Source organism: Carcharodon carcharias, chromosome 1 (genome assembly GCF_017639515.1).
Source record: "Carcharodon carcharias isolate sCarCar2 chromosome 1, sCarCar2.pri, whole genome shotgun sequence".
Taxonomy (NCBI): domain Eukaryota; kingdom Metazoa; phylum Chordata; class Chondrichthyes; order Lamniformes; family Lamnidae; genus Carcharodon; species Carcharodon carcharias.
In genome coordinates, this window is record NC_054467.1 from 70,540,733 (window position 1) to 70,565,221 (window position 24,489).

General features: G+C 41.2%; 1 protein-coding gene across 12 annotated transcripts in view; it reads left to right on the forward strand.

Moving 5' to 3' along the window:
- Positions 1-24,489, forward strand: part of arfip1 (ADP-ribosylation factor interacting protein 1 (arfaptin 1)) — a 241,718-nt gene that overhangs the window by 82,781 nt on the left and 134,448 nt on the right. For 9 of the 12 annotated variants that reach the window (XM_041188381.1, XM_041188390.1, XM_041188400.1 and 6 more), the window contains one exon: positions 20,220-20,321. In XM_041188381.1, the coding sequence (XP_041044315.1) occupies positions 20,220-20,321 (102 nt within the window). The remainder of the gene's footprint in view (positions 1-20,219; positions 20,322-24,489) is intronic. The other 3 variants (XM_041188435.1, XM_041188373.1, XM_041188443.1) reach the window with 1 other exon arrangement.

A 24,489-nucleotide genomic window follows, 5' to 3' on the forward strand; every position in this document is an offset into this window, starting at 1 on the left:
GTTTCCTCATGTCACCTCCGGGTTTTTTTTGCTAATCACTTAAAATCTCTGTGCTTTGGTTGCTGACCCTTGTGCCTTTGGAAACAGTTTCTCATTTTCCCTATCAGAAGCAATCATGATTTTGAACATTTCCAGTAAATATCTCTTTAATCTTGTCTTCTCCTAGCTGAATAACCCCAGCTTCTTCAGTCTCTCCACATAACTGAAGTCCCTCATGTGGTACCATTCTGGTAAATGTCTTCTGCATTCCCTTTGGAGCCTTGACATTCTTCCAAAGGTGTTTTTTTAAAGTTTTAGCATAACTTTCTTTGCTTTGTGTTCAATCTCTATTAATAAAGCCATGTGCTTTTTAACAACCTTCTTAACTAATCCTGCCACCTTCAAAGATTTGTGTATGTACCACAGGTGTCTCTGCTCTAGCACCAAATTTAGTTTATTTTGCCTTTATTCATTATTCCAACCAAAATCTATCACTTCACAGTTTTGGGCCGAATTTTGTTTGCCATGTGTCTGCCAATTTCACTTGTCTGTCTGTCTGTCTTCTCCTGAGGTCTGTTAGTATCCTCCTCTTTTACAATACATTTCCAAATTTTGTTTCACCTGCAAACTTTGAAACTATGTCCTGTTTATCCCAGGACAGATATATCAAAAAGAGCAATGTCCCTAATATTGTTCCTTGGGGATCATCAGTGTATACCTCCTTCCAGTGTAAAAATCGATCTCCCTGTTTTCCATCTCAGCCAATTTCCTATCATGCAGATCGGAAATGGGCTTTAATTTTGCTAAGTCTGTTGTGTGATAATTTGTTAAAAGCTTTTTGAAAATTCATTTGCATACCATCAGTTGTATGACCCTCATCTCTCTCTTCGTCAAATAACTTAATCAAGTTAGTCAAAGATGATTTTCCATTAACAAGCCCATGCTTACTTTCAGTTATTAGATCAGACTCTTTGAAATACAATTTAATTTTGTCCCGGAATATTATCTCTTACAAAGTTTCCCCATGTTGGGCAGACTGACCTGCCGTTGCCAGCTTTTTCTCCCCCTCTCTGTTTTGTTTTGAATAGTGGTGTAACATTTTCATTCCCTCATCCTCTGGTGTCAACCCAAGATCTAAGGAAGATTGTGGCCAGAGCCCCTGCAGTTTTACGCAATTAATTCCCTTAGTAACCAAGTATGTATCCCAGCCCAACCAGATGACTGTTACATGATAGGACTGCTGACCCTTTAAGTATTGTCTCTTTACCTAATTTTATCCTATCCGATGTGGTAACGGTCGTCTCCTTTACAGAGACAATGGCAGCATTCTCTTTTCTAGTGAAGTCAGAAGCAAACCACTCATTTAGAACCTTAACTATGGCCTCTGCCTCAAGAGATCATCCCCTTTGTGGTGCCTAATCAGCTCACCCTTCCTTTAAATACCCTATTACTATTTATATGTTTATAAAATCTTTTGCATTCTCTTATGTTCGCTGCTAATCTATTCTCATGCTCTCTCTTTGCTTTCCAGTTATTCCCATTTTTAGTTCTGGTCTGTAATTTTTGTATTCAGCTTAGTTCTCTACTGTATTATGAACCATATGTTTGTTTATAAGCCTCCTTCCTTATTTTAACCTCTTTCTTTGGTCTTCCAGGAAGTAATAGCTTTGGATGCCCTTCCCTCCCCCTCTTGGGAATGTGTCTATACTGTACCTGAATTATCACCTCTTTGAAGACCTCCCATTGTTCAATTACCATTGTCTACTAATTTTTGATTCCAATCCACCTGGGCTAGATCCCTTTTCAACTTCCTGAAGTTAACACTCCTCCTGTTAACTATTATTATATTCGACCATTTGTATTTTAATTCTGTCTTGGTTCCTCTCGAGCTTCAAAACTGACAGTAACCATCACAACACTGTTGAGAAAGGTTGTCAAATGATTCCAGACGCAAATAGATTTTTTAAACTGCTTATATGTTATTGTTCATGTTATGATCCCATGGAGACAAGTAACTTGTTAAAAGAAATTTGAACTTCCAGTTAATAGCTGAACAGATGACACAAGATTTCATGTTTTCAGATTTATTTAACAAACACTAAAAGTGCTATTAACTAAACACTATTTTTGAGGCAACTTCTACTTTAAACTACAGAACAGAACTTTTAAGATGACCAAAAGAACCCACCATCAGGCATACATTACACTGTCCTTTAAGTAAACACTGAATTCTCCCAAAATTGGCCCAAACTGATTCTTAATTCCCAAGGTATACTTCCAATCTTTTTCCTTACCTAGCCTGGAACCTTTTAACTCCAGAACTGATTTTTTGCAATGCAAGTTTACTTGGAGACTCCTCCCTCTAGGCAAAGCTAGGCAAACCTTACAGCCTCATTTTAACTCCCCACAAATTTGGCCTTTCCAATCCAACTGTAAATTCCCATCTACTTTCCTGTGCAGTGAACCACAACATCTTGGTACCATTAGCTGTTTTCCCTTTCCTGAATCTTGGCAGACAAATTGCACCTGTATGTTTTCAGGGACATTTTAGAAACTCTTTCCCCCTCAAAGACAATATCCATGGCAATGTGAATCACATGGGCCTTGTATCCAGGTAGAAATGCTGATTTGCTATTCTTGCGAGTCCAGCTCTCTTGCATCTTGAATCTAAATGGACAGTTTAAAGCACAACTGTTTACATCCCAATGTTCTGAACATGTCTGGTACTTTAGGGACTCAGTCTTCCCCCTTCATTTTGCCTTAAATTAAAGACACAGTCCCAAAACATAACCTTTATAAAACTTATAACTGTAACATTACTGAATTAAAGGAACACTACCAATTTAAAACTAGACAAAGTACTTCATTTCTTTACAGCCCTGACCTATACTTCTGTACTCTAGCTGAAATGGGCAAACATGTTCAGATCATGACAAAAGAAAAATTAAACTCCAAATGCCCTGAACCTTTGTTTACTTAATGGTCTGGATTTTTCTCTTAGTGGCAAGAAGGAAAGCATTTTTCCATTCACCTCGGATACAACTCCCTACAGACTCTTCATGAGCTTGGGCTTGTCAGCACAAACATCTATATATCCAGTGTCACCTTGAAGCCTCAAGAGGAAAGAAAATTGTAAGATTTAGTGTGCAGTGACAATTTTTGAGAACCAAATATTATTTGTGCTATAGCCTTTTGCAATATATCCAAACTTATTTGTTTGTATAAAATCTAAATGAGGGATTTATGATGTATATCTATTGCCTTCTGCATCTCTTGTAAGAATGCATAAAAGCATTAAATATACTTGGCTGAGATATAGCAAGCCAGCAGAATTGGCCTTCACTAAAACTACAAGTACTATCAGCGATGGTGATGTGTTGAGCAGCAAAGACCAGGACCCATGTGCCACTGAAGCCATTTCCTCCTTTGCAACCAGTGAGACATAAGGTCTTCCTTTATCTGTTCAGGATATTTGGATCACCGACCTATCAAAATTGTGGGGACCCCAAGGTCTCCACATTAAACAAAGTCATGAGCAGGCTTCTGCCATAGTCGACTCAGTAAATCAGGCTCTGGATTGTGCTCCAAAGATTTAGATGTCCAAATCCTGCAATTGCTTCATGATGATATGACTGCAACTGTCTTGAGTTGGAGATCTGAAACAGACGCCTTCAAAATCAGGACTGGGGTCAAGCATGGCTTGCTCACAATCTACCTGACAGTGGCTATTCACCTCAAAGATCAACTGCCCTCTGGTAGCAGCATTAAATACCATCTAGATGGAAAATTCTTTAATCTCAGTCATCTCCAAATCTAAACTGACCACCATAGACATACATGATCTAACATTTTCCAGTTTGCAGGTAACTGCAGTGTTGTCTGCACCAGATTTACAAGCCACTCTTGATCTTTTCAATTCCACATACAAGAAACTTGGCCTGTCCTTGAATGTTGCCAAAACAAAACTCATATTAACCCACTCCTGGTCAGTCAAATAGTCCACCTCCCATATATGTTGAAGGAGAGACTCTGGAATGTATGAAGCACTTTCCACGCCTTGGAAGCCTCCTCTCTGAAAAGGCCACCATTGTTGAGGAGATCCAACACCACATCAGCCCTGCCAGCTCAGTCTTCTACAAACTATGGCAGCAGGTGTTTGATAACAAGGACCTCTGCAAACCAACAAAAGCCCTAGTGTACAGGGCAGTTGTTGTCACCATATTCCTGCTGCAGTGAGACCCTGGACTACATCAGCGACACATAAGAGTGTTAGAGAAAACCCATCAGCATTGCCACTGGTGCATCCTTCGGATTCAATGAGAGGACTGTCAAATAAACGCTAGTACCCTTCTTGAAGCCAACTCAATAAGCATTACAGCAAAACCCCTGTAGAATCAACTTTTATGACTGGACACTGCATCTCCCCTGCCAGTCCAGTTTTCTCAACTCTCAAAAGGCCAAAGTTCAAGGGAGAACAAGAAAGCGCGTCAAAGACTTTTTGAAGCTCTCCTGAAGCAGAGCTGAATTGACATTGGTAGTAAGCTCTCCCAGTTATCAATCAGTCAGAATGGTGTCAATTCATCCATCAAGCTGCATCACGCTTTGAGTCACAAACTCTTAAGGATGTAGCAGAATAACGGCAGAGAAGGAAAGAAAAGGAAGCAAATCCTGATTCTGGATCCCACTACCTTATGTGACATCCTGCCCCATGTGCCCAAAAGATCTGTGGGTCAAGAATTGGTTTGTTCAGTCACATGAAGAACCATGGCAGAAACTCTCAACCGAGTGGATGTAATCTTCAAATTGAGGGGCAGTCAACAGCAATCACTACCAGAGAATGGGTACCCGCCCCCTCCCTAACCTCCAACCAGCATTACCTGAAAGGTACACTTTTTTTAAAAAAACGTGTAAATAATGAAGTGGGAGTTTAGCAGAGCAGCTTGAGCTAGCGATTTGTATTCCAACTCAGCTGGTCCACATTAACACTGCAAACACAACACAATACACGCCTCTTCAACTGATGATTAATTTTGCTCTAAAGAGGTTTCATTTAGAATACCCACCAGTAACACAAAATGAAATGGAGCATAGAAAATTAGCATAATCATGGGAGAATATCCCTCTGTAAAATGGGTGCTGTGAAATAGTGAACTCATTTCACTAATGTTTAAATACGCTTACATATTTTTCATATGTGGTTCATATTTTGTATGATTTTAATATCGCTACTGCACAAAAAGAAACTTTCCTCCATTTGTGAAATATTACAACTCACATTTTCAAACTGTTTTTACACAGGGTCCCAAAACTTCCCCATATTTATCCCACCCAACCTCTCTTGAAGATGCAGATTATTGCCACTGCATAGCACCTGTCCTCCAGTAAGACCGAGAGAGAGAGAAGGAGAGAGACAGACAGACAAACAGAGAACGGAGGAAAGGATGAACTTGCATTTATGTGATGACAAGTTACAAAGTTCTAACTCGAGGATTAGAATGTTTCCACTCAACCAAGGTTGACAGTTTGCCAGATTCTCTTAACAGATGCTGCCTGACCGACTGAGTGCTTCCAACATTTTTTGTTTTTGCTCCCCACACCAATACTTCCTTAAAGGGGTCACTGGACAGTAATCAAAACTGTAAACCCTGGATGAACCCTCCACTTCGTATTCCAGATCAGGAAGGGGTTAGGCCCATTGCAACATCTTAATTGCAGTTCTGGCTGCACTGTGAAACGAAACCTGAAATTTTCTTACCTACATAGTTTAATTCACTACCTTTAGGCTTTGTTAATTATGTCACAAAGAAGCTCCAAAGCTTTCCTTACTGCGTTCTTCGGCTTGTCAAGAAAGGCAGAATTGCACTATGTAGTATCTTTCACAATCACTTTACACCCCAAAGCACTTTGCTGCTAATTGAGTAGTTTGAAGTGTACTCACAGTTGTAATCTAAGAAAATGGTAACCAATTTGCACATAACAAGCATTCACAAACAGCAATGTGGCAATGACCAGAAAATCTATTTTTGTGATGTTAATAAATTTTGGCTAGGACAGCAGGGATAATTCGTTTGTTCTTCAAACTAGTGCCATGGGATCTTTCACGTCCGCCTGAAAGGGTAGACAGCACCTTGGTTTATTTATTAGCTCATCAAAAAGATAGCACCACTGACAATGCAGCACTCGTGGAGTGTCATCCTAGATTTTTGTGCTCATATCACAGAGTGAGACTTGAACTTACAACCTTCAGACACAGAGGCAAGGGTCTACCAACTGAGCCACAGCCGACACTAAATTTGAAAACTGTAAACGCCGTCATTGTAAAAGGAATCATACTATCACAAACTGATTCTCTTAAACCATTGCAAAGAATATAACTTTGGCACTTTTCAGGCAATCCTTTTCCCTTGTAGGATCAGAGTACTGTTAACTGAAGCAAATGGTTTTATTTATGAACTTGAATATGTGGGGAATGGAATAATCTGTCTGTCCATCCGTCCACATGTCCACCCACCCACACGTCCACCTGTCCGTCCACACATCCACACACACACGCACTTTAAAAAAAAAGTGAAACTCTGCAGAAGTTGGAAATCTGAAATAAACAGCAAGTGTTGGAAATACTCAGGTCTGACAGCATCTGTGAAAAAATAAACAGTGTTCAGATCTATGACTTTTCTTCGAAACAGGAAAAGTTTCCACGTGTAAGAGATTTAAGTAAGCACTGTACACTTTAACTGACATGATCAACGTAAAGGTTGTTTATACATTGTTGTCAGTTCAGTTCTTTTACGTCGGTCTCAACCACTGACAAACATTTAAATTAGGAACTAAAGTGAAAGGGGATAACTGAATCAATTATTAGGAAGAGATAATTTGGATAAAGCTAGGACAAAACGAAGTGAACTAAGCTGTTTCTACAGAGATGTCAGCAGGACAAAAAATACAATGGGTGAATTAGAAGTGATGGTAAATAACAAGTTAATAGATATCAGAGTCACTAAACCTGGCTAGATGATGATCAGTGGGAACAATTTGCAGGATCACATGCACTCCCCAAACAATAGAGAAGGAAACAAAGTGGAGTGGCACTGTTAATCAAAGGAGATTCCGCACTGCTAAGAAAAAAAGCTGGGAATAGGCTCAGTCTCTTTGGGTGGGCCTGGAAAGTAGAAAAGGGAATGAGTTAGTGGTGCAAATTATATTACAAGCTGCCATAAAAGTTAAACTGAGCTAGATGCACTGCTGTGTAAAGTAATAAAGATTTTTCTCCTCCTGACTGGCACAAAATCACAAGTAAAATTGTACAAAACAAAATCATTAAATAATGCTAGGTAAATCAGAATCCATTCTCTTAATGAAAGCATTTTAATTTAAGCGCTGTAGCAGTTTTTCAGGAAGTTCTGACTGCACGCAAAGAAAACACCCTTTACAGTATATGCTGAAGAATGACTGCAAATAATGTTTGACGCTGCTGAATAATAGTTCACTGCAAAATTACATTTAAAATTGACAACATATACTAAAATCTCACATTGTAGTGGGTTATTGGAAATGTGGTCAGCAACATACAACCCTCCAGTGATTTAAGTTTTAGCAACGCAAGGTTTTCTTTTTAAACATTGTCTGTTTACATTAGTATCATGTTTCTGTCTCTTCCTCTATTACTTTAGGTTACTTTATTAAAGTCTTTTAACAGTAAGTTTACTAACCCAAATCTGTGGCATTTCAGTTGTATTTACTATAGGATACAATCTGTATGCATGAAAGAGCTTTCTGAAGTATGTCAAGATGCTGTACTTTAATAACAGTGAAAAAACACCAGGGGGAAGATATCACTGGATTTACTCCTAATGGAGGAGGAAGCAATTAAACCAAGAAGTAGAGGAACATTTGGGGTTTGTGTTTATAACGTTTTAGTTTTATGGTCACAATGTAAACAGAACAGGCAACAAAAACTATTAAGAAATCTGATATCAGGAGAGCAGACTTTCAGGTGATGAATTACTGCATTAACAGAATAAGGAGGGAAGAGACATTTAAATAGAAAGATGTGTAAAGAAAATGGGATTTGCATGGGGAGATCTTTTTCTTACATTTCGAAAGCAGTTTATCCAAAAGAGTAAGACCAACATTAGAGGAAGAGAAGTCATCAACATTACACAAGATGATTACAGATGAGGAAAGCCATTCAGCCCATCTTCAAATGTCCATTCAGAATAACCCTAAACAACAATGATTGCCCATTCTAGCATCCAACTGTTCCTCAAAAGCTTCCAACGATTCCATCTGCATTGCACTATCTGGGAGCCTATTCCATATGTTGATCAGTCTTCCTGATACCAGTCCTAAATTTGCTTTTTTCCAGTTTAAACCTATGACTCCTTGTCTAGCCTTGTAATTTAATTTGAAGTAATCTATCAGATTCATCTCTTCCATACCATTTACAATCTTGTACATCTCCAAGATTACCTTTCAGAGGTCTTTTATCAAGGCTTGAAGAGCCCGTGTTTCTCCAGTCTTTTTTCATAATTGAGACATCCAAGAATGGGATTCATTTTTATTGATTCTTAGTTTTGCCTCAAGGCAAGAATACCCAGAACTGGGCACAGTATTCAAAAAGTATGGTCTGAGCAGAGCAGTAAATGGTTTGAGCTTCACTTCCTCTGATTTCTACTAAATGGTGTATAATATTTTTGTTATTAATTTATCAGTTAGAGATGAACTTTTGGAGTGGGAGGTGGAGGATCCAGTTGTCGTGGCCCACATAAGAACAAACAACATAGGTAGAACTAGGAATTATGTTCTGCTGAGTGAGCTTGTGCAGATAGGGTCCAAATTAAAATGCAGAACTTCAAAGGTTATAACCTCTGGATTGCTGGCTGAGCCATGTGCCAATTGGCATAGGGTCACGCATATTAGAAAATTAAATGTTTGGCTCGAAGAGTGGTGTGGAGAAGAAAGGATTTCAATTCATGGGGCACTGGCATCAGTATTCGGGCAAGGAGGAGCCTTTGCATTGGGATGCACTCCACTTAAACCGGGCTGGGACCAGTGTCCTGGCCAATTGTATAACCAGGGACTTGGATAGAGCTTTAAACAAATGGACGAAGGGTTCGAGTGAAGGAGATTTTGAAACTCAAAGAGAAAAGTTGAAGTAATATAACACATATAGTGATGTGAGTAAAGACAAGCAGAGTGAGACAGGAAAGGGCAGAGAGTTTAACAGGAACAGTACATCAGTGAGTACGATCCATGTTGTCAGTAGTAGTAAAGAAAAATAAAGGCTTTTTGTCAGAATGAGTGAAGCATTCACAATAAGATAGATGAATTAGTGGCACAAATAGAGTTAAATGGTTTAGATCTAGTCGCCATTACTGAAATATGGTTATAAGGTGACCAAGGTTGAGAAATAAATATTACAGGGTACACATTTCGAAAAGACAGGCAAATGAAAAAGAAAGAGGGGTAATCCTAATAGTTAAGGTTGACATAAGGACATTAGTGAGAAAGGAAATAAAAATTTAAAAATCTGGAAATACTCGTGTCAGACAGCATCTGTGGAGAGAAACGGAGTTAATGTTTCACATTGACACCCTTTCACCTGTGAGAGAGGATCTTAGCTCAGAAGATCATGACGTAAATTCATTATGGGTGGAAATTAGGAATAACAAGGGTCAGAAACTGCTGATGGAAGTAGTTTATAGGCCCCCTAACAGTAGTTAAACTTTTGGGCAGAGCCTTAAACAAGAAATTATTGGAACTTGTAACTAAAGCAATGTAAAACTTGGTGGGGGGAAGGACCTTTAATCTTCATCCCAACTGGACCGATCAGGCTAACAAAGATGGTCTGGAAGATGAGTTTGTAGAATGCTTTTGAGGCGATATCCTAGAGCAATACGTTGTGGAACCAAATGGGGATAAAGCTATTTTAGATCCAGTGTTGTGTAATGAGACAGTTAATTAGTAATCTCATTGCAAAAGGTCCATTTGAAAAAAGAAATCAAGACTGAATATATTAAGTTTGAAAGCAATATACTCTAATCATAAATAAGAATTGTAAACTTTTTTAAAAAATCACATAAGTATGAGGGGAGAGCTGGTTAAGGTTGATTGGGTAAGTAGAGAAGGTGGTATGGCGGTAAATAATTAAAGAAACAATTCAAAATGCTCAACTAAAACATTCCATTGAAAAATAAAAACTCAGCAAGAAAGATCCACCCATGGCTTATTAAGGAAGGATGTTAAGGATAGTGTTAGATTAAAAGGCTTAGAATACAAAAGGCCAGTAATATAAAAACAGATTGCAAGAGCTTTTAGAAGTATATGACAAAGAGGTGTAGCTAAAGTAAACATTAGTCCTTCGGAAGCAGACACAGGAGAACTGATCATTGGAACGAGGAAACAGCAGAGACATTGAAGAAATATTGTGTCTTCCTTCACAGTTGAAGACACAAGTTACATATTCGAGATAGAGGGGACCCTAGCGGCTAAAGAGAGTGAGGAAATTAAGATAATTAATAACAATGGAGAAAAAGCACTAGAGCAACTGAAATCTCCAGGATCTGATGGCCTACATCTAAAAGAGAGAGCTGCAGAGATAGGGAATGTGCTGGGTATGATTTTCCAAAATTCCCTAGATTCATGAAAAGCCTCAGCAGATTGGAAGTTAGCAAATGTAACAGGGCTATTCAGGAAAAGAGGGAGAGAGAAAACTGGGAACAACAAGCCAGTTGGCTTGACATTAGTCATCAGGAAAATGTTAGAATCTATCAATAAGTCTTAACAATGCATTTAAAAAGCATTGTTTGATCAGACAAGCTCAACATGATTCTACAAAAGGGAAGTCATGGCTGATCAATCTATTTGAGCTATTTTGAGGATGTAACTAGTTGTGAAATAAAGAGGAACCAGTAGATGTAGTATACTTGAATTTGGAAAAGGCTTGCGATAAGACGCCACATAAAAAGTTAATACACAGGATAGGAGCTCCAAAATCCACAAACAGAACTGCCCCGGTAGACCGATCGTCTCAGCTTGCTCCTGCCCCACAGAACTCATTTCTCGTTATCTTGACTCCCTTCTCTCTCCCCTTGTCCAGTCCCTTCCCACCTACATCCGTGATTCCTCTGACACCTTATGTCACATCAACAATTTCCAGTTCCCTGGCCCCAACTGCTTCCTCTTCACCATGGACATCCAATCCCTCTACACCTCCATCCCCCACCAGGATGGTCTGAGGGCCCTTAGCTTCTTCCTCGAACAGAGGCCCGAACAATCCCCATCCACCACTACTCTCCTCCGTCTGGCTGAACTTGTTCTCACACTGGGCAATTTCTCCTTCAACTCCTCTCACTTCCTCCCACATGGGCCCCAATTATGCCTGTCTCTTTATGGGGTATGTGGAACATTCCTTGTTCCAGTCCTACTCCAGCCCCCTTCCACAACTCTTTCTCCGGTACATCAATGATTACTTCAGTGCTGCTTCATGCTCTCATCGGGACTTGGAAAAATTTATTAATTTTGCTTCCAATCTCCACCCCTCCATCATTTTCACGTGGTCCATCTCTGACACTTCCCTTCCTTGACCTCTCTGTCTCAATCTCTGGTGATAGACTGTCCACCAATATGCATTACAAGCCTACTGACTCCCACAGCTATCTCGACTACAGCTCCTCACACCCTGCTTCCTGTATGAACTCCATCCCATTCTCTCAGTTCCTTCACCTCCGTCGCATCTGTTCTGATGATGCTACCTTCAAAAACAGTTCCTCTGACATGTTGTCCTCCTTCCTTCACCAAGGTTTTCCACCCATGGTCGTTGACAGGGCCCTCAACCGTGTCCGGCCCATCTCCCACGCATCTGCCCTCACGCCTTCTCCTCCCTCCCAGAAACATGATAGGGTCCCCCTTGTCCTCACCCCACCAGCCTCCGCATTCAAAGGATCATCCTCCGCCATTTCCGCCAACTCCAGCATGATGCCACCACCAAACACATCTTCCCTTCATCCCCCCGGTGACATTCTGTAGGGATCATTCCCTCCGGGACACCCTGGTCCACTCCTCCATCACCCCCTACTCCTCAACCCCCACCTATGGCATCTCCCCATGCCCACGCAAAAGATGCAACACCTGCCCCTTCACTTCCTCTCTCCTCACCGTCCAAGGGCCCAAACACTCCTTTCAAGTGAAGCAGCATTTCACTTGTATTTCCCCCAACTTAGTCTACTGCATTCGTTGCTCCCAGTGCGGTCTCCTCTACATTGGAGAGACCAAACGTAAACTGGGCGACCGCTTTGCAGAACACCTGCGGTCTGTCTGCAAGAATGACCCAAACCTCCCTGTCGCTTGCCATTTTAACACTCCACCCTGCTCTCTTGCCCACATGTCTGTCCTTGGCTTGTTGCATTGTTCCAGTGAAGCCCAACGCAAACTGGAGGGACATCTTCCGACTAGGCACTTTACAGCCTTCCGGACTGAATATTGAATTCAACAACTTTAGATCTTGAACTCCCTCCTCCATCCCCACCCCCTTTCTGTTTCTTCCCCCTTCCTTTTGGTTTTTCCAATAATTTATATAGATTTTTCTTTTCCCATCTATTTCCATTATTTTTAAATCTTTTATGCCCCCCACCCCCACTAGAGCTGTACCTTGAGTGCCCTACCATGCATTCTTAATTAGCACATTCGTTTAGATGATATCACCAACTTCAACACCTCTTTGTACTTTTGTCTGTGACATCTTTTGATGATCCGCTCCTATCACTGCTTGCTTGTCCCTACAACCACACCATCCCCCTCCTCTTCTCTCCCCCCACCCAACACCATCCCGCGCACCCCCGCACACCCCCCCCCCCCCCCCCCACCCCCCGACCCCCCAAACCACCTTAAACCAGCTTATATTTCACCCCTTTCCTTGGATTCACCCAGTTCTCAAAACGTCAACTCATTTCTTCTCCGCCGATGCTGCCAGACCTGCTGAGTTTTTCCAGATAATTCTTTTTTTGTTAAAGATAGGAGCTCGTGGAGTTGGGTAATACATTAGCATAGATAGAAGATTGGTTAATGGACAGGAAGCAAAGAGTAGGGATAAATGGGGCACTTTCAATTGGCAGACTGACTAATTGAGTGCCTCAAAGATCAGTGCTCGGGCTTCAGATATTTAGAATCTATATTCAAAATTATGAGGGATCTGGACAGAGTAGATATGGAGAAACTGTTCCTATCGTTGGAAGGATCAAGAACCAATGGAACCAATTTGTCATTGGCAAAAGAAGCAACGGCAACAGAGAAAAGCTTTATTTTTAAATGGAGCAAGTGGTTAGGATCCCTGAGAGAGCAGTAGAGGCAGATTCAATAATGGCTTTCAAACAGATTTGGGTCATTATCTAAAGAGGAAAAATTTGTAGGACTAGAGGGAAAAGTCAGGGGAGTGGCTCTAGGAGAGCTGGCACAAACATGACAGGCTGAATGGCCTCCTTCTGCACTGCAACCATTCATGATTCTATTTCATAACTCTGTATGAATGAATGACAGATGAAGAGAGAAAGTAATGTATCTAAAATTTGCTGATAGTACAAAGCTAGGTGGGAATGCAAGCTGTGAGGAGAATGCCAAGAGATATGGCCTTGGGTCAAACATGAACAAAAGAGCTGAACTCCAGAGGTGAGGTGAGAATGATTGCCTTTGACATCAAGGCAACATTTGACTGAGTGTGGCATCAAGGAGTCCTAGAAAAACTGGAGTCAATGAGAATCAGAGGGGAAACTCTCCGCTGGTTGGAGTCATACCTAGCACAAAGGAAAATGGTTGTGGTTGTTGGAGGTCAATCATCTCAGTTCCAAGACCTCACTGCAGGAGTTCCTCAGGGTAGTGCCCTAGGCCCATCTACCTTGAGCTGCTTCATCAATGACCTTCGAACCATCATAATGTCAGAAGTGGGGATGTTCACTAATGATTGCACAATGTTCAGCACCATTAGCCGCTCCTCAGATACTGAAGCAGTCCGTGTCCAAATGCAGCAAGACCTGGACAATATCCAGGCTTGGGCTGACAAGTGGCAAATAACATACGTGCCACACAAGTGCCAGGCAATGACCATTTCCAACAAGAGAGAATGTAACCATTGCCCCTTGACATTCAATGGCATTACCATCGCTCAATCCCCGATTATCAACATCCTGGGTTACCATTGATCAGAAACTTAATTGGACTAGCCATATAAACACTGGCTACAAGAGCAGGTCAGAGGCTAGAAGTCATGCAGCAAGGTATACCGACTGCTTTTGGGAAGGGAGTTCCAGGATTTTGACCCAGCGACAGTGAAGGAACAGTGATATAGTTCCATGTCAAGATGGTTTGTGGCTTAGAGGGGAACTTGTAGATGGTGGTGTTCCCATGCATCTGCAGCCCTTGTCTTTCTAGGTGGTAAATCTTACTGATTTGGAAGGTGTGCTCAAAGAGCTTGGTGAGTTGCTGCAGTGCATCTTGTGGATTGTACACACTGCTGCCACTATGTATCGGTGGTGGGGGAAGTGAATGTATGAGGTGGTGAATGGGGTGCCAGTCAAGCGGGCTGCTTTGTGCTGGATGGTGTTGAGCTTTTTTGGGTGTTGCTGGAGATGCACTCATCGAAGCAAGTGGAGAGTATCCCATTACACTCCTGACTTGTGCCTTGTAGATGGTGGACAGGCTTTGAGGAGTCAGGTGGTGAGTTACTTGCCGCAAAATTCCCAGCCTCTGACCTGCTCTTGTGGCCACAGTATTTATATGACTGACCAGAAACTGAACTGGAACAATGATAACCCCTCCTGGGATGTTGATATTGGGCATTCAGTGATGGCAAAGCCATTGAATGTCAAGGGGGTTGTTTGGATTCTCTCTTTTTGGAGATGGTCATTGCCTGGCACTTGAGTTATGTGAATTAACTTGCCACTTGTCAGCCCAAGCCTCATCGTTGTCCAGATCTTGATCCATTTGGGCATGGAGTGCTTCAGTATCTGAGGAGTCGTGAATGGTGCTGCACGTTGTGCAATCATCAGCAAACATCCCCACTCTGAACTTATGATGAAAGGAAGGTCATTGATGAAGCAGCTGAAAATGATTGGGCCTACGGCACTACCCTACAGTGATGTCCTGGAACTGAGATGATTGACATCCAACAAACACAACCTTTTTCATTTGTGCTAGGTATGACTCCAATCAGCGGAGAGTTTTCATCCTGATTTCGATTGACTCCAGTTTTGCTAGGGTTCCTTGATGCCACATTCAGTCAAATACTGCCTTGATGTCAAGGGCAGTCTCTCTCACCTCACTTCTGGAGTTTAGCTCTTTTGTCTATATTTGAACCAAGACTGTAATGAGATAAGGAGCTGAATGGCTCTAGCAGAATCCAAACTGAATGTCAGTGAGCAGATTATTTCTGAGTAAGTGGCACTTCATAACACTGTCGATGATCCATTCCATCACTTTGCTCGTGATCAAGAGTAGACTGATGGGGCAGTAATTGGCGGATTGGATTTGCCATGCTTTTTGTGTACAGGACATTCCTGGACAATTCTTCACACTGTTGGATAGATGCCAGTGTTGTAGCTTTAATGAAATTGCTTGGCAAGGGGTGCGGCTAGTTCTGGAGCACAAGTCTTACTCTTGCCGGAATGTTGTCAGGGCCCAAAACCTTTGCTGTATCCAGTGCCTTCCGCCTGTTCATGATATCATGTGGAGTGAATCGAATTGGCTGAAGATTGTCATCTGTTGCTGGGGTCCTTTGGAGGAGGCCGAGATGGATCATTCACTCGGCACTTAAGACTGAAGGTGGTTGCAAATGCTTCAGCCTTTTCTTTTGCACTGATATGCTGGGCTCCCCCATAATTGAGGATGGGGATATTTGTATAGCTGCCTCCTCTAGTGAGTTATTTAATTGACCACCACCATTCACGACTGGATGTGGCAGGACTGCAGAGCTTAGATCTGATCCGTTAGTTGTGGGATCGCTTAGCTCTGTCTATCACTTGCTGCCTATGTGTTTGGCATGCAAGTAGTCCTGTGTTATAGTTTCACGAGCTTGATACCTCATTCTTAGGTATCCCTGGAGCTGCTCCTGGCATGCCCTGCTGCACTCTTCATTGATCCAGGGTTGATCCCTGGCTTGATGGTAATGGGAGACTGAGGGATATGCCGGGCCATGAGGTTACAGCTTGTGTTCAAGTACAGTTCTGCTGCTGACGGCCCACAGCACCTCATGGACGCCCAGTCATGTGTTGCTCTCTCTGTTCCAAATCTATCCCATTTAGCGCAATGGTAGTGCCACACAATCCTCAATGTGAAGATCTGCGGTGGTCACTCCTATCAATACTGTCATGGACAGATGCATCTGTGACAGGTGGGTTGGTGAGGATGCGGTCAAGTATGTCTTTCCCTCTTCTTGGTTCCCTCACTACCTGTCACAGACCCAGTCTAGCAGCTATGTCCTTTAGGACTTGACCAACTAGGAAAGCAGTGGTGTTACTGAACCACTCTTGGTGATAGCATTGAAGTCCCCCGCCCAGTATATTCTATGCCCTTGCCACTTTCAGTGCTTCTTCCAAGTGGTGTTCAACATGGAGGAGCACTGATTCAGCTGAAGTGGTGGGCGGTACATGGTAAGCAACAGGAAATTTCCTTGCCCATGATTTTCCTGATACCATGAGACTGCATAGGCCCAGAGTCAATGTTGAAGACTCCCAGGGCTACTCCCTCCCAAATGTGTACCACTGTGCCACCACATCTGGTGTGTCTCTCCTGTTGGCGGGGAGGATGTATGCATGGATGATGATAGTGGTGTCTGTGATGTTGTCAGTAAGATATGATTCTATGAGTATGACTGTCAGACTGTTCTTTGTCTAGGCTATGGGACAGCTGTCCCAATGTTGGCACAAGCTCCCAGATGTTAGTCAGGAGGACTTTGCAGGGTCGACAGGGCTGGGTTGCTAGGTTTAACCATTGTTGTTTCTGGTGGCTAGTTGATGCCCGGTTTTCATTCCTTTTTTTTAGACTTTGTAGAGGTTTGATACAACTGAGTGGCTTTCTAGGCCATTTCAGTGAGTACTTAAGAGTCAACCACATTGCTGTCAACAAATATTTTGTTGGTGCCTTCAAGACCACACATATGAAAATCTGGGAAATTTGAATACTTTAATAGCATTTTTTAATATCAAAAATGAAGTTCTACACAAGCAAGTATGTCTGATTGGTAAAAGCTACGCATTTGATGTAAAAACAGATGTTGAACATTATTTATTGGTGAACATTATGAGGCCTTGAAGTTCTATGTACGTTTTTAGTTACAGAAAAACTAAATGTAAAGTATACATTTGAGTCATCAAAAAGCTGCATACATCACCTCTTGAAGCTTTGCTGATTATTTTCTTGCCTGTGAATCTCTTGGGTATATTTGCATTGCATGTTTAGCATTGATGATGTGTAGACCAGTCTGCACAAATACTAAACTTTTGTAACATAAATCTAGAATCTGGTTGATCCTTGACATTGAATTAAGACTGCATTTATACATCAACTCCAATATCAGTGCAAAGCAAGATTGCTCTGCACTTGTGGTTACAGGTATATTATAATTGTAGTCTTAAATTGGTGAGCTAGGTTTGGTGAAACAGATCAAGAGTTTTACAACTTCATTAACCATCAAGCCATCTCGTTATTTTTGGCTACTACTTAATATACAAATAGTTAACTCTGCTGAGAGTTCTGCTGTTTCTATCAGAGAATCATATAGCACAGGCAGAAACCATTTGGGTCATTATGCCCTTTGAAGGAGCTATCCAATTAGTCCCGTGTCCTTTCCTCATAACCTGAAAAGTTTTCCCAGGTCTCATTGAATGAAATGTTTTTCTTCTAGTGCCTGTGACCATGAAGATCGTGTTCCATGTGTTGGATGTGAATACAAATGTGAAAAGCTTGCTTCTGTTCCTCTGAGATGGATCTTTATTAATGGTTTCTCTATTGTAAAGCACGTGGGCACCCAAATAAAAATTGACATTCTTTTCAGATGTACTTTTAACAATTAGTTAAAAATTTCAATAGTTTTATTTTTTCAATGCACATCAGCACGAACCTCTATGTAGAAGACATAATGATCCAGCTTGTAAACATTTCTGTGGAAATATCCTGTGGAAACCCCTCCTCATCCTTCTCAACCTCTCTGCAGCCTTTGACATGGTTGAACAGCATAACATAAGAACAGGAGAAGACCATACAGTCCCTCGAGCCTGCTTCGTCATTCCATATGATCATGGTTGATCATCTGCCTCAACTCCACTTTCTTGTCCGCTATCAATATCCATTGATTCCCTGAGAGACCCACAGTCTGTCAGCCTCAGCCTTGAATATACTCACTGATGGAGCATTCCAAAGTTTCACAACCCTCTGGTCAAGAAATTTCTCCTCATCTCTCCTAAATGATTGAAACCTCAAACTGAGACTGAACACACCATCCTTCTCCAGTGCCTCTCTCCCATTATCCAATTTGGTGGGACTGTGCTCACCTTATTGCATTCTTATCTAGCTAATTGTAGCCAGAGAATTATCTGCAATGGCTACTCAACCAGTTCAGTTACCTCTGCTGGTCTCCAAAGTTCTGTCCTTGGGACCTTCTCCTATTTCTCATCTACACGCTGCTTCTCAATGACATTATCTAAGAACAGTGTAGTTTGCATATGCATACTGATGACACCCAGCTGGACCTCACCATCAATTCTCTCAACTCTTCCACTGTGTCTAAATTATCAGATTGCTTGTCTGATATTGAGTACTGAATTTCCTTCGGTTATGTATTGGTAAGCTGGAGCCATTTTATTTGGTCTCTGGTACAAACTCCTCTCCCTAGCCATTGACATCATCCCCTCCCTGGCAAATACCTGAAGTTGAATCAGACTTTTCACAACCTTTTCACATCTCAAGATGAGCTTCCAATCACATATCCACACCATTACTAAGTCTGCATATTTCCACCTCCATAACATTGCCTGATTTTACCTTTCCTTCAGCTCATCTGCTGCTGAAACCTTCTTTCGTGTCATTGTTACCTCTGGAGTTGACTCTTTCAATGCACTCCTGGCCAACTGCCCACATTCTGTGCTGCTTAAACTTTTGGTCATCCAAAACTGTGCTGCACGTGCCCCTACTTGCACTAAGTCTCATTCACCCAGTCTCAATACCCCTATGCTTGGTGGTCTGCATTGGCTCAATTTTCAAATTCTCTTCTTCGTTTTCAAGCCCCTCCATGGCCTCACTTGTCTGTACCTCTGTAATCCCCTCTAGCCCACAACCCTCAGATATCTGCACTTCTCTGATTCTGGCCTCTTGAGGACCCACAAATATAATTGAAGGTGGTTTGGCAATTGCTAAGGTCCTAAGCTCTGGAATTCCATCCCTAAACCTCCCTGTCTCTCTATCTCTCTTTTCTCCTTTAAGATGCTCTTTAAGACATACCTTTTTTGATCTTTTGTCATCTGTTCTTTAGACTTTTTGTTATGTTAAAGGTGCTTTATAAATGCATGTCGTTGAAGCAGTTTTAGTAATCCCTGAATAGATGAACAAAATGCTTTATTGAGCAATATGGAAAGTTTCATTTCTCCGTCTGATAGCTTGAACAATATTAGTGAAACTTCTTAAGTGTTTAAGTTGCAACCAAGTTATTGTGTACCAGGACTGGAAATCCAGCTTGAGCTGCCATTGAGAATCCAGTGAACAGCTGCCAATCAATCCACATTCATTATTATTTTATGTGGATTTTTTTATTTGTGTAATAGTTATATTTAGAAGTACTCAAACCTTTTACTTGAAATTGAACATTACTGATGATTCATTTGAATTTTGTATTTCAAAAAAAAAGTACTGTAGGCAGTTGAATATTGAATAAGAGAAGAAAAGATTGTTCATCTTTTAAATTATCTCCAACCTTGTGATAATTTCTTTCCAAATGAATGATCTAATCAACCCTTTGCGTGCAATGCTCTGTAACTGATTTTGAAAGGACATGAATTCAATTTTTGATACTATTGTAAATCTTCACAACCTGTCTCATATTCCAGATTCTGCATGTTGTGGTTTTCCCAGTGCTGCTTGTGACCCTTTTTGTCGAAACGTGTGCTTACTTGCAGGGTCAACCTTTGAGAGCACAAGAGCAATAGTCAGCCTTGTCTAAGTGGAAACAAAAATGCTAATCCAATTGCTTTTGCTTTTTAAAGGAATCTGAAATGGCAGAAGCACCTGCTAGAGATTCTGCAGCTGAAATTCCTGTCACCAGTAATGGAGAAGTAAGTGATTCACAAGAGGAACATTTTACATGGGTATGGATAAAACATTTTTTTGTACTTATTATTTCAGCATGATCACAATATTAGCTGCATCTTACCCAGTCAGTAGCAGTGTTTTATCCTGTGAAAGGTTTAGGTCTGACAGAAGCTCTTTCACGTGCAGTGGGAATGGTAAGTCTGTCAGGTTTTATGGCTCCCGCTGCATAGTGATGGATCCCACTAGTACAGGTAAATAACCTTGGCTCAGAAACTGGAGGAGAGTAAAATAGTGCATCCTCTGCATCTCTTAAATGAAAGACAATTGATCATATAGTAGCTATTAAATTACTTACATGGGGACTTCCAAAGTACATATGATCTGCTATTCCCACCAGGTATCCCAACTTAAATCTCCAAAACTTTGTTCTTGGCAGAAACTAACTATGTAGATAGTCATTTGATTAATACAAAGTGGATGAAAGAAGGCTGGCTGTATACCATGTAGGCCTCAAAAGTGATGTGGAATTTTTTGTTCAGTGCCTACCAGTATACTGCAAGCCATCATAGAAAAACTGTTGTATTGGAAGGATTTAATAGTTGAGTGCTGTGTGAAAAGTAGTGTTTAGAGCAACATCCATGAAATGAGTGTGCAGAACAATCATTTGCAATTCGGGCAGCAACAATAACCTAAATCAATGTGAATATAAAATGCATAACTGACGGATTAAGTGTTTGTTGAGTGCCAAATATTTTTCAAGCAATTTAACGAAGTTTGCTGCTAAATCCCTCATCCTGACTTGTCTATTCCAATGTATAAATTGGTTGCTGTGTTTCCTACATTGTAACAGTGACTACACTTCAAAGCACTTCACTGGCTGCAAAATACTTTGGGACGTCCTTAAGTCATGGAAGGTGCCACATAAATACAAGCCTTTCTTTCTTATTTTCCTGACTGAACTCCCTATCTTCCACTTTTTTTTGTAAACTTCAGCTCAACCAGAATGCTGTTGCCCATATCTATTCAACAGTAAGTTGCTAACAACCTGGTTCTCACTAGCTTACATTGGCTTCTGGTCCACTAACTCTCATCCTCATGTTTAAATTGCCTTCTACCTTCATTCCTCCCTCTCTTTGCAACCTCTTCCAGCTTTACAATCCCTTTCTTCCCATTCCCCACTAACACTCCATTTCTCGGGCCCTGTCCTCTGTGAGATCTCCTTCCTCTCCACCCTACCATTTACAGTCATGCCTTTAGCTGACTGACTCATGTTCTGCAATTCCCTTCCTAGTGCCTCTGCCTCTCCCTTTCCTTGTCACAGACCTCCTTAACCAATTGTGGTTGCCCTTCTGAATATCTCCTTTGAATCAATATCTATGTTGCAAAATTCCTCTGTGGAACTGTTCTTATTGTCGAGTTATCACCAGGTAGAAATTAATGGAACAGAATAAAAGTCGATGAGAGTAGTTTTGGTTACTTCATGTGCAGGAAATAATTACAACTCAAGGTTGATGGACCCTTAAAATGAGAGGTGACCTCACTGAAACATAAAAGAGGTTGAGAGCTTGATAGAGTAGATGTGGAGTATCTGTTGGCTGGAGAGTCTAGAACCAGAGATCACTGTCAGAATAAAGGATTGACAATTTTGAACTCAGATGAGGAGAAATTTCTTCACTTCAGTGGGTTGTGAATCTTTGGATACATCTGCTAGACAGATTTTTGGTGCCTCGGGGATATGGGAAGTACTGGGAAAGTGGAGTTGAAGCCCAAGATCAGCCATGATCATATTGAATGACGGAGCAAGCTCAACAGGCTTACACCTCCTATATCTTGTATTCTTGGAAAAGAACATGAGGTGAGGTAGCTAAATTAATTTTTCAGAGAGCCAGCATGGGTTGATAGTCTTCCTCCTTTTGCTGTAAACATTCTATGATTTTATTCTAAAAGAATTCACCAAGTGATATAGAACAGAGAGATCAAATTAATTCCCACCACTCTACAGTTCATGTCAATGGACAGCAGAGGCAGGCTGAGTTCTGCCTACTTTGTGGCATGTGAATTGAAAAGGCAGAAAGTCGAGGAGAAAACAGGGAGCTGAGGACTTGAGTGAGGCTAGGGCTACTGAGCAACTGGCTAGAAGCTAGGGAGAATGAAACTGCCAACTTCAGCAGTGAATTTGAGCCAGTAGCAGGAAAATGTTCAGCTACTATTACTGGAAAATTAAAATTTCAGCAGGTTTCTTCTATTGTAGATTGCATGCGCATCCTAACTTTTGGATACATGATCACATGATTCCTCTCCATCACAAAGACGCCCATAACATTACTTGCCATCCCATTACCACAGTTTACTTGCAGCTGAAATTTTCATCTATGCCTATGTCACTACCAGGCTTTTTTACTCTAATGCTCTGATAGACATTCTCTGATCCTCTGCGCACCATAAATATCTGCATCCCATACTCTGGAATTCCTTCCCTAAAGCCCTTCGCTTCTCTCCAAGATCATCTCTGATTTTTTTGGCTGCCCATCTACTCTCTGCTCCTTTAACTTGACATCTATTTTTGTCTGATTATCTCCCAATGAAACATCTTTGGTGTTTTTCTAAGTTGAAGGTGCCCTATATATATAAATTGGCATTGATTCCCAAATCTGTAGAAAGGAGAAATTGATCACATTGTTCCCAGATATGAAACTAATTAATATTTTAAAACTCCTACATGTTCATGTGAAAATAACATCGCTGGGCAGAGAATTTCAAGTTTAACCTAGAATTAAAGAAGGTGTATAAGCTCATGTTGAACTTTTTGAGGAAAAGACATAATTACAGCTGTTGGCTTTTCATCTCGGAGGAGCAAGACATTTAGGAGGTGTGTGTCATTCCTGAATCACTTAATATGTTTGACATTTAATAGACTTGTTCCTACATACATGCCCTATAGCCATGACACACACAACTAGTAGAGATACATATGGGAGATTTCAGTCCTAATTTTGATGGATGATCCAATCAACACATTTATAAACAATTCTAGTTTCCTAATATTGTCCTGCTGCTGGTACTATTTGCAGTGAGTTGCATTCCAGTGTGGAATGTTAGAGAACAGTAAGCTTTAAGACTCAAAGTAAAGGTGTGCATTTTAATAATTGTTTTCATCATTCCGGACCTTTTATCATCTTTCTTGCATGCTTTAATAATGGAAAAAGGTGATACATTAAATTGTTACTCTTAAGAGCTTGAAAGTAGCAGATTCCCTCAATGCAAATAGTCTAAAACCAGGAACAAAATTCAATTATATCTTTAATAAAGTCAGATAACACCACACCCAGAACTCAAGGACTCAGCATCTTTCACAAGCCAATCTGTAACTGCAATCAGCCTGCAGGGCAAGTTTGATCCAGTAGGAAATGTAATATTGCAAAGCAGGAGGAATAGAGGGCCTAAGAAGGAGTTGCCATGGAAATAGTGCCCAATCAAAGTAAAGTCGATAACAAAACAAAAATAAAGATACCTGGAAAAACTCAGCAGGTCTGGCAGCAGAACTACGTAAAAATAGAAGAGAGGTGGAATATAAGCTGGTTTAAGGGGGGTGGGACAAGTACAGCTGGATCCAGGGCTAGTGATAGGTGGAGATAGCCAAAAGATGTCATAGACAAAAGGACAAAGAGGTGTTGAAGGTGGTGATATTATCTAAGGAATGTACTAATTAAGGGTAGAAAGCAGGACAAGCAAGGTACAGATAGCCCTGGTGGGGTGGGGTGAAGGAATCGCAAGAGGCTAAAAGATAGTGATAAAACAATGGATGGAAATACATTTAAAAATAATGGAAATAGGTGGGAAAAGAAAAATCTATATAAGTTATTGGAAAAAAAAGGGGTGGATTGGAAAAGGGGTGGGGACGGAGGAGAGAGTTCATGATCTAAAATTGTTGAACTCAATATTCAGTCCGGAAGGCTGTAAAGTGCCTAGTCGGAAGATGAGGTGCTGTTCCTCCAGTTTGCATGAGCTTCACTGGAACAATGCAGAAGGCCAAGGATGGACATGTGAGCATGAGTGCAGGATGGAGTGTTGAAATGACAAGCGACAGGGAGGTCTGGGTAATGCTTGCGGACAGACCGAAGGTGTTCTGCATAGCGGTCACCCAGTCTGCATTTGGTCTCTTCAGTGTAGAGGAAACCACATTGGGAGCGACAAATGCAGTAGACTAAATTGAGGGAAGTGCAA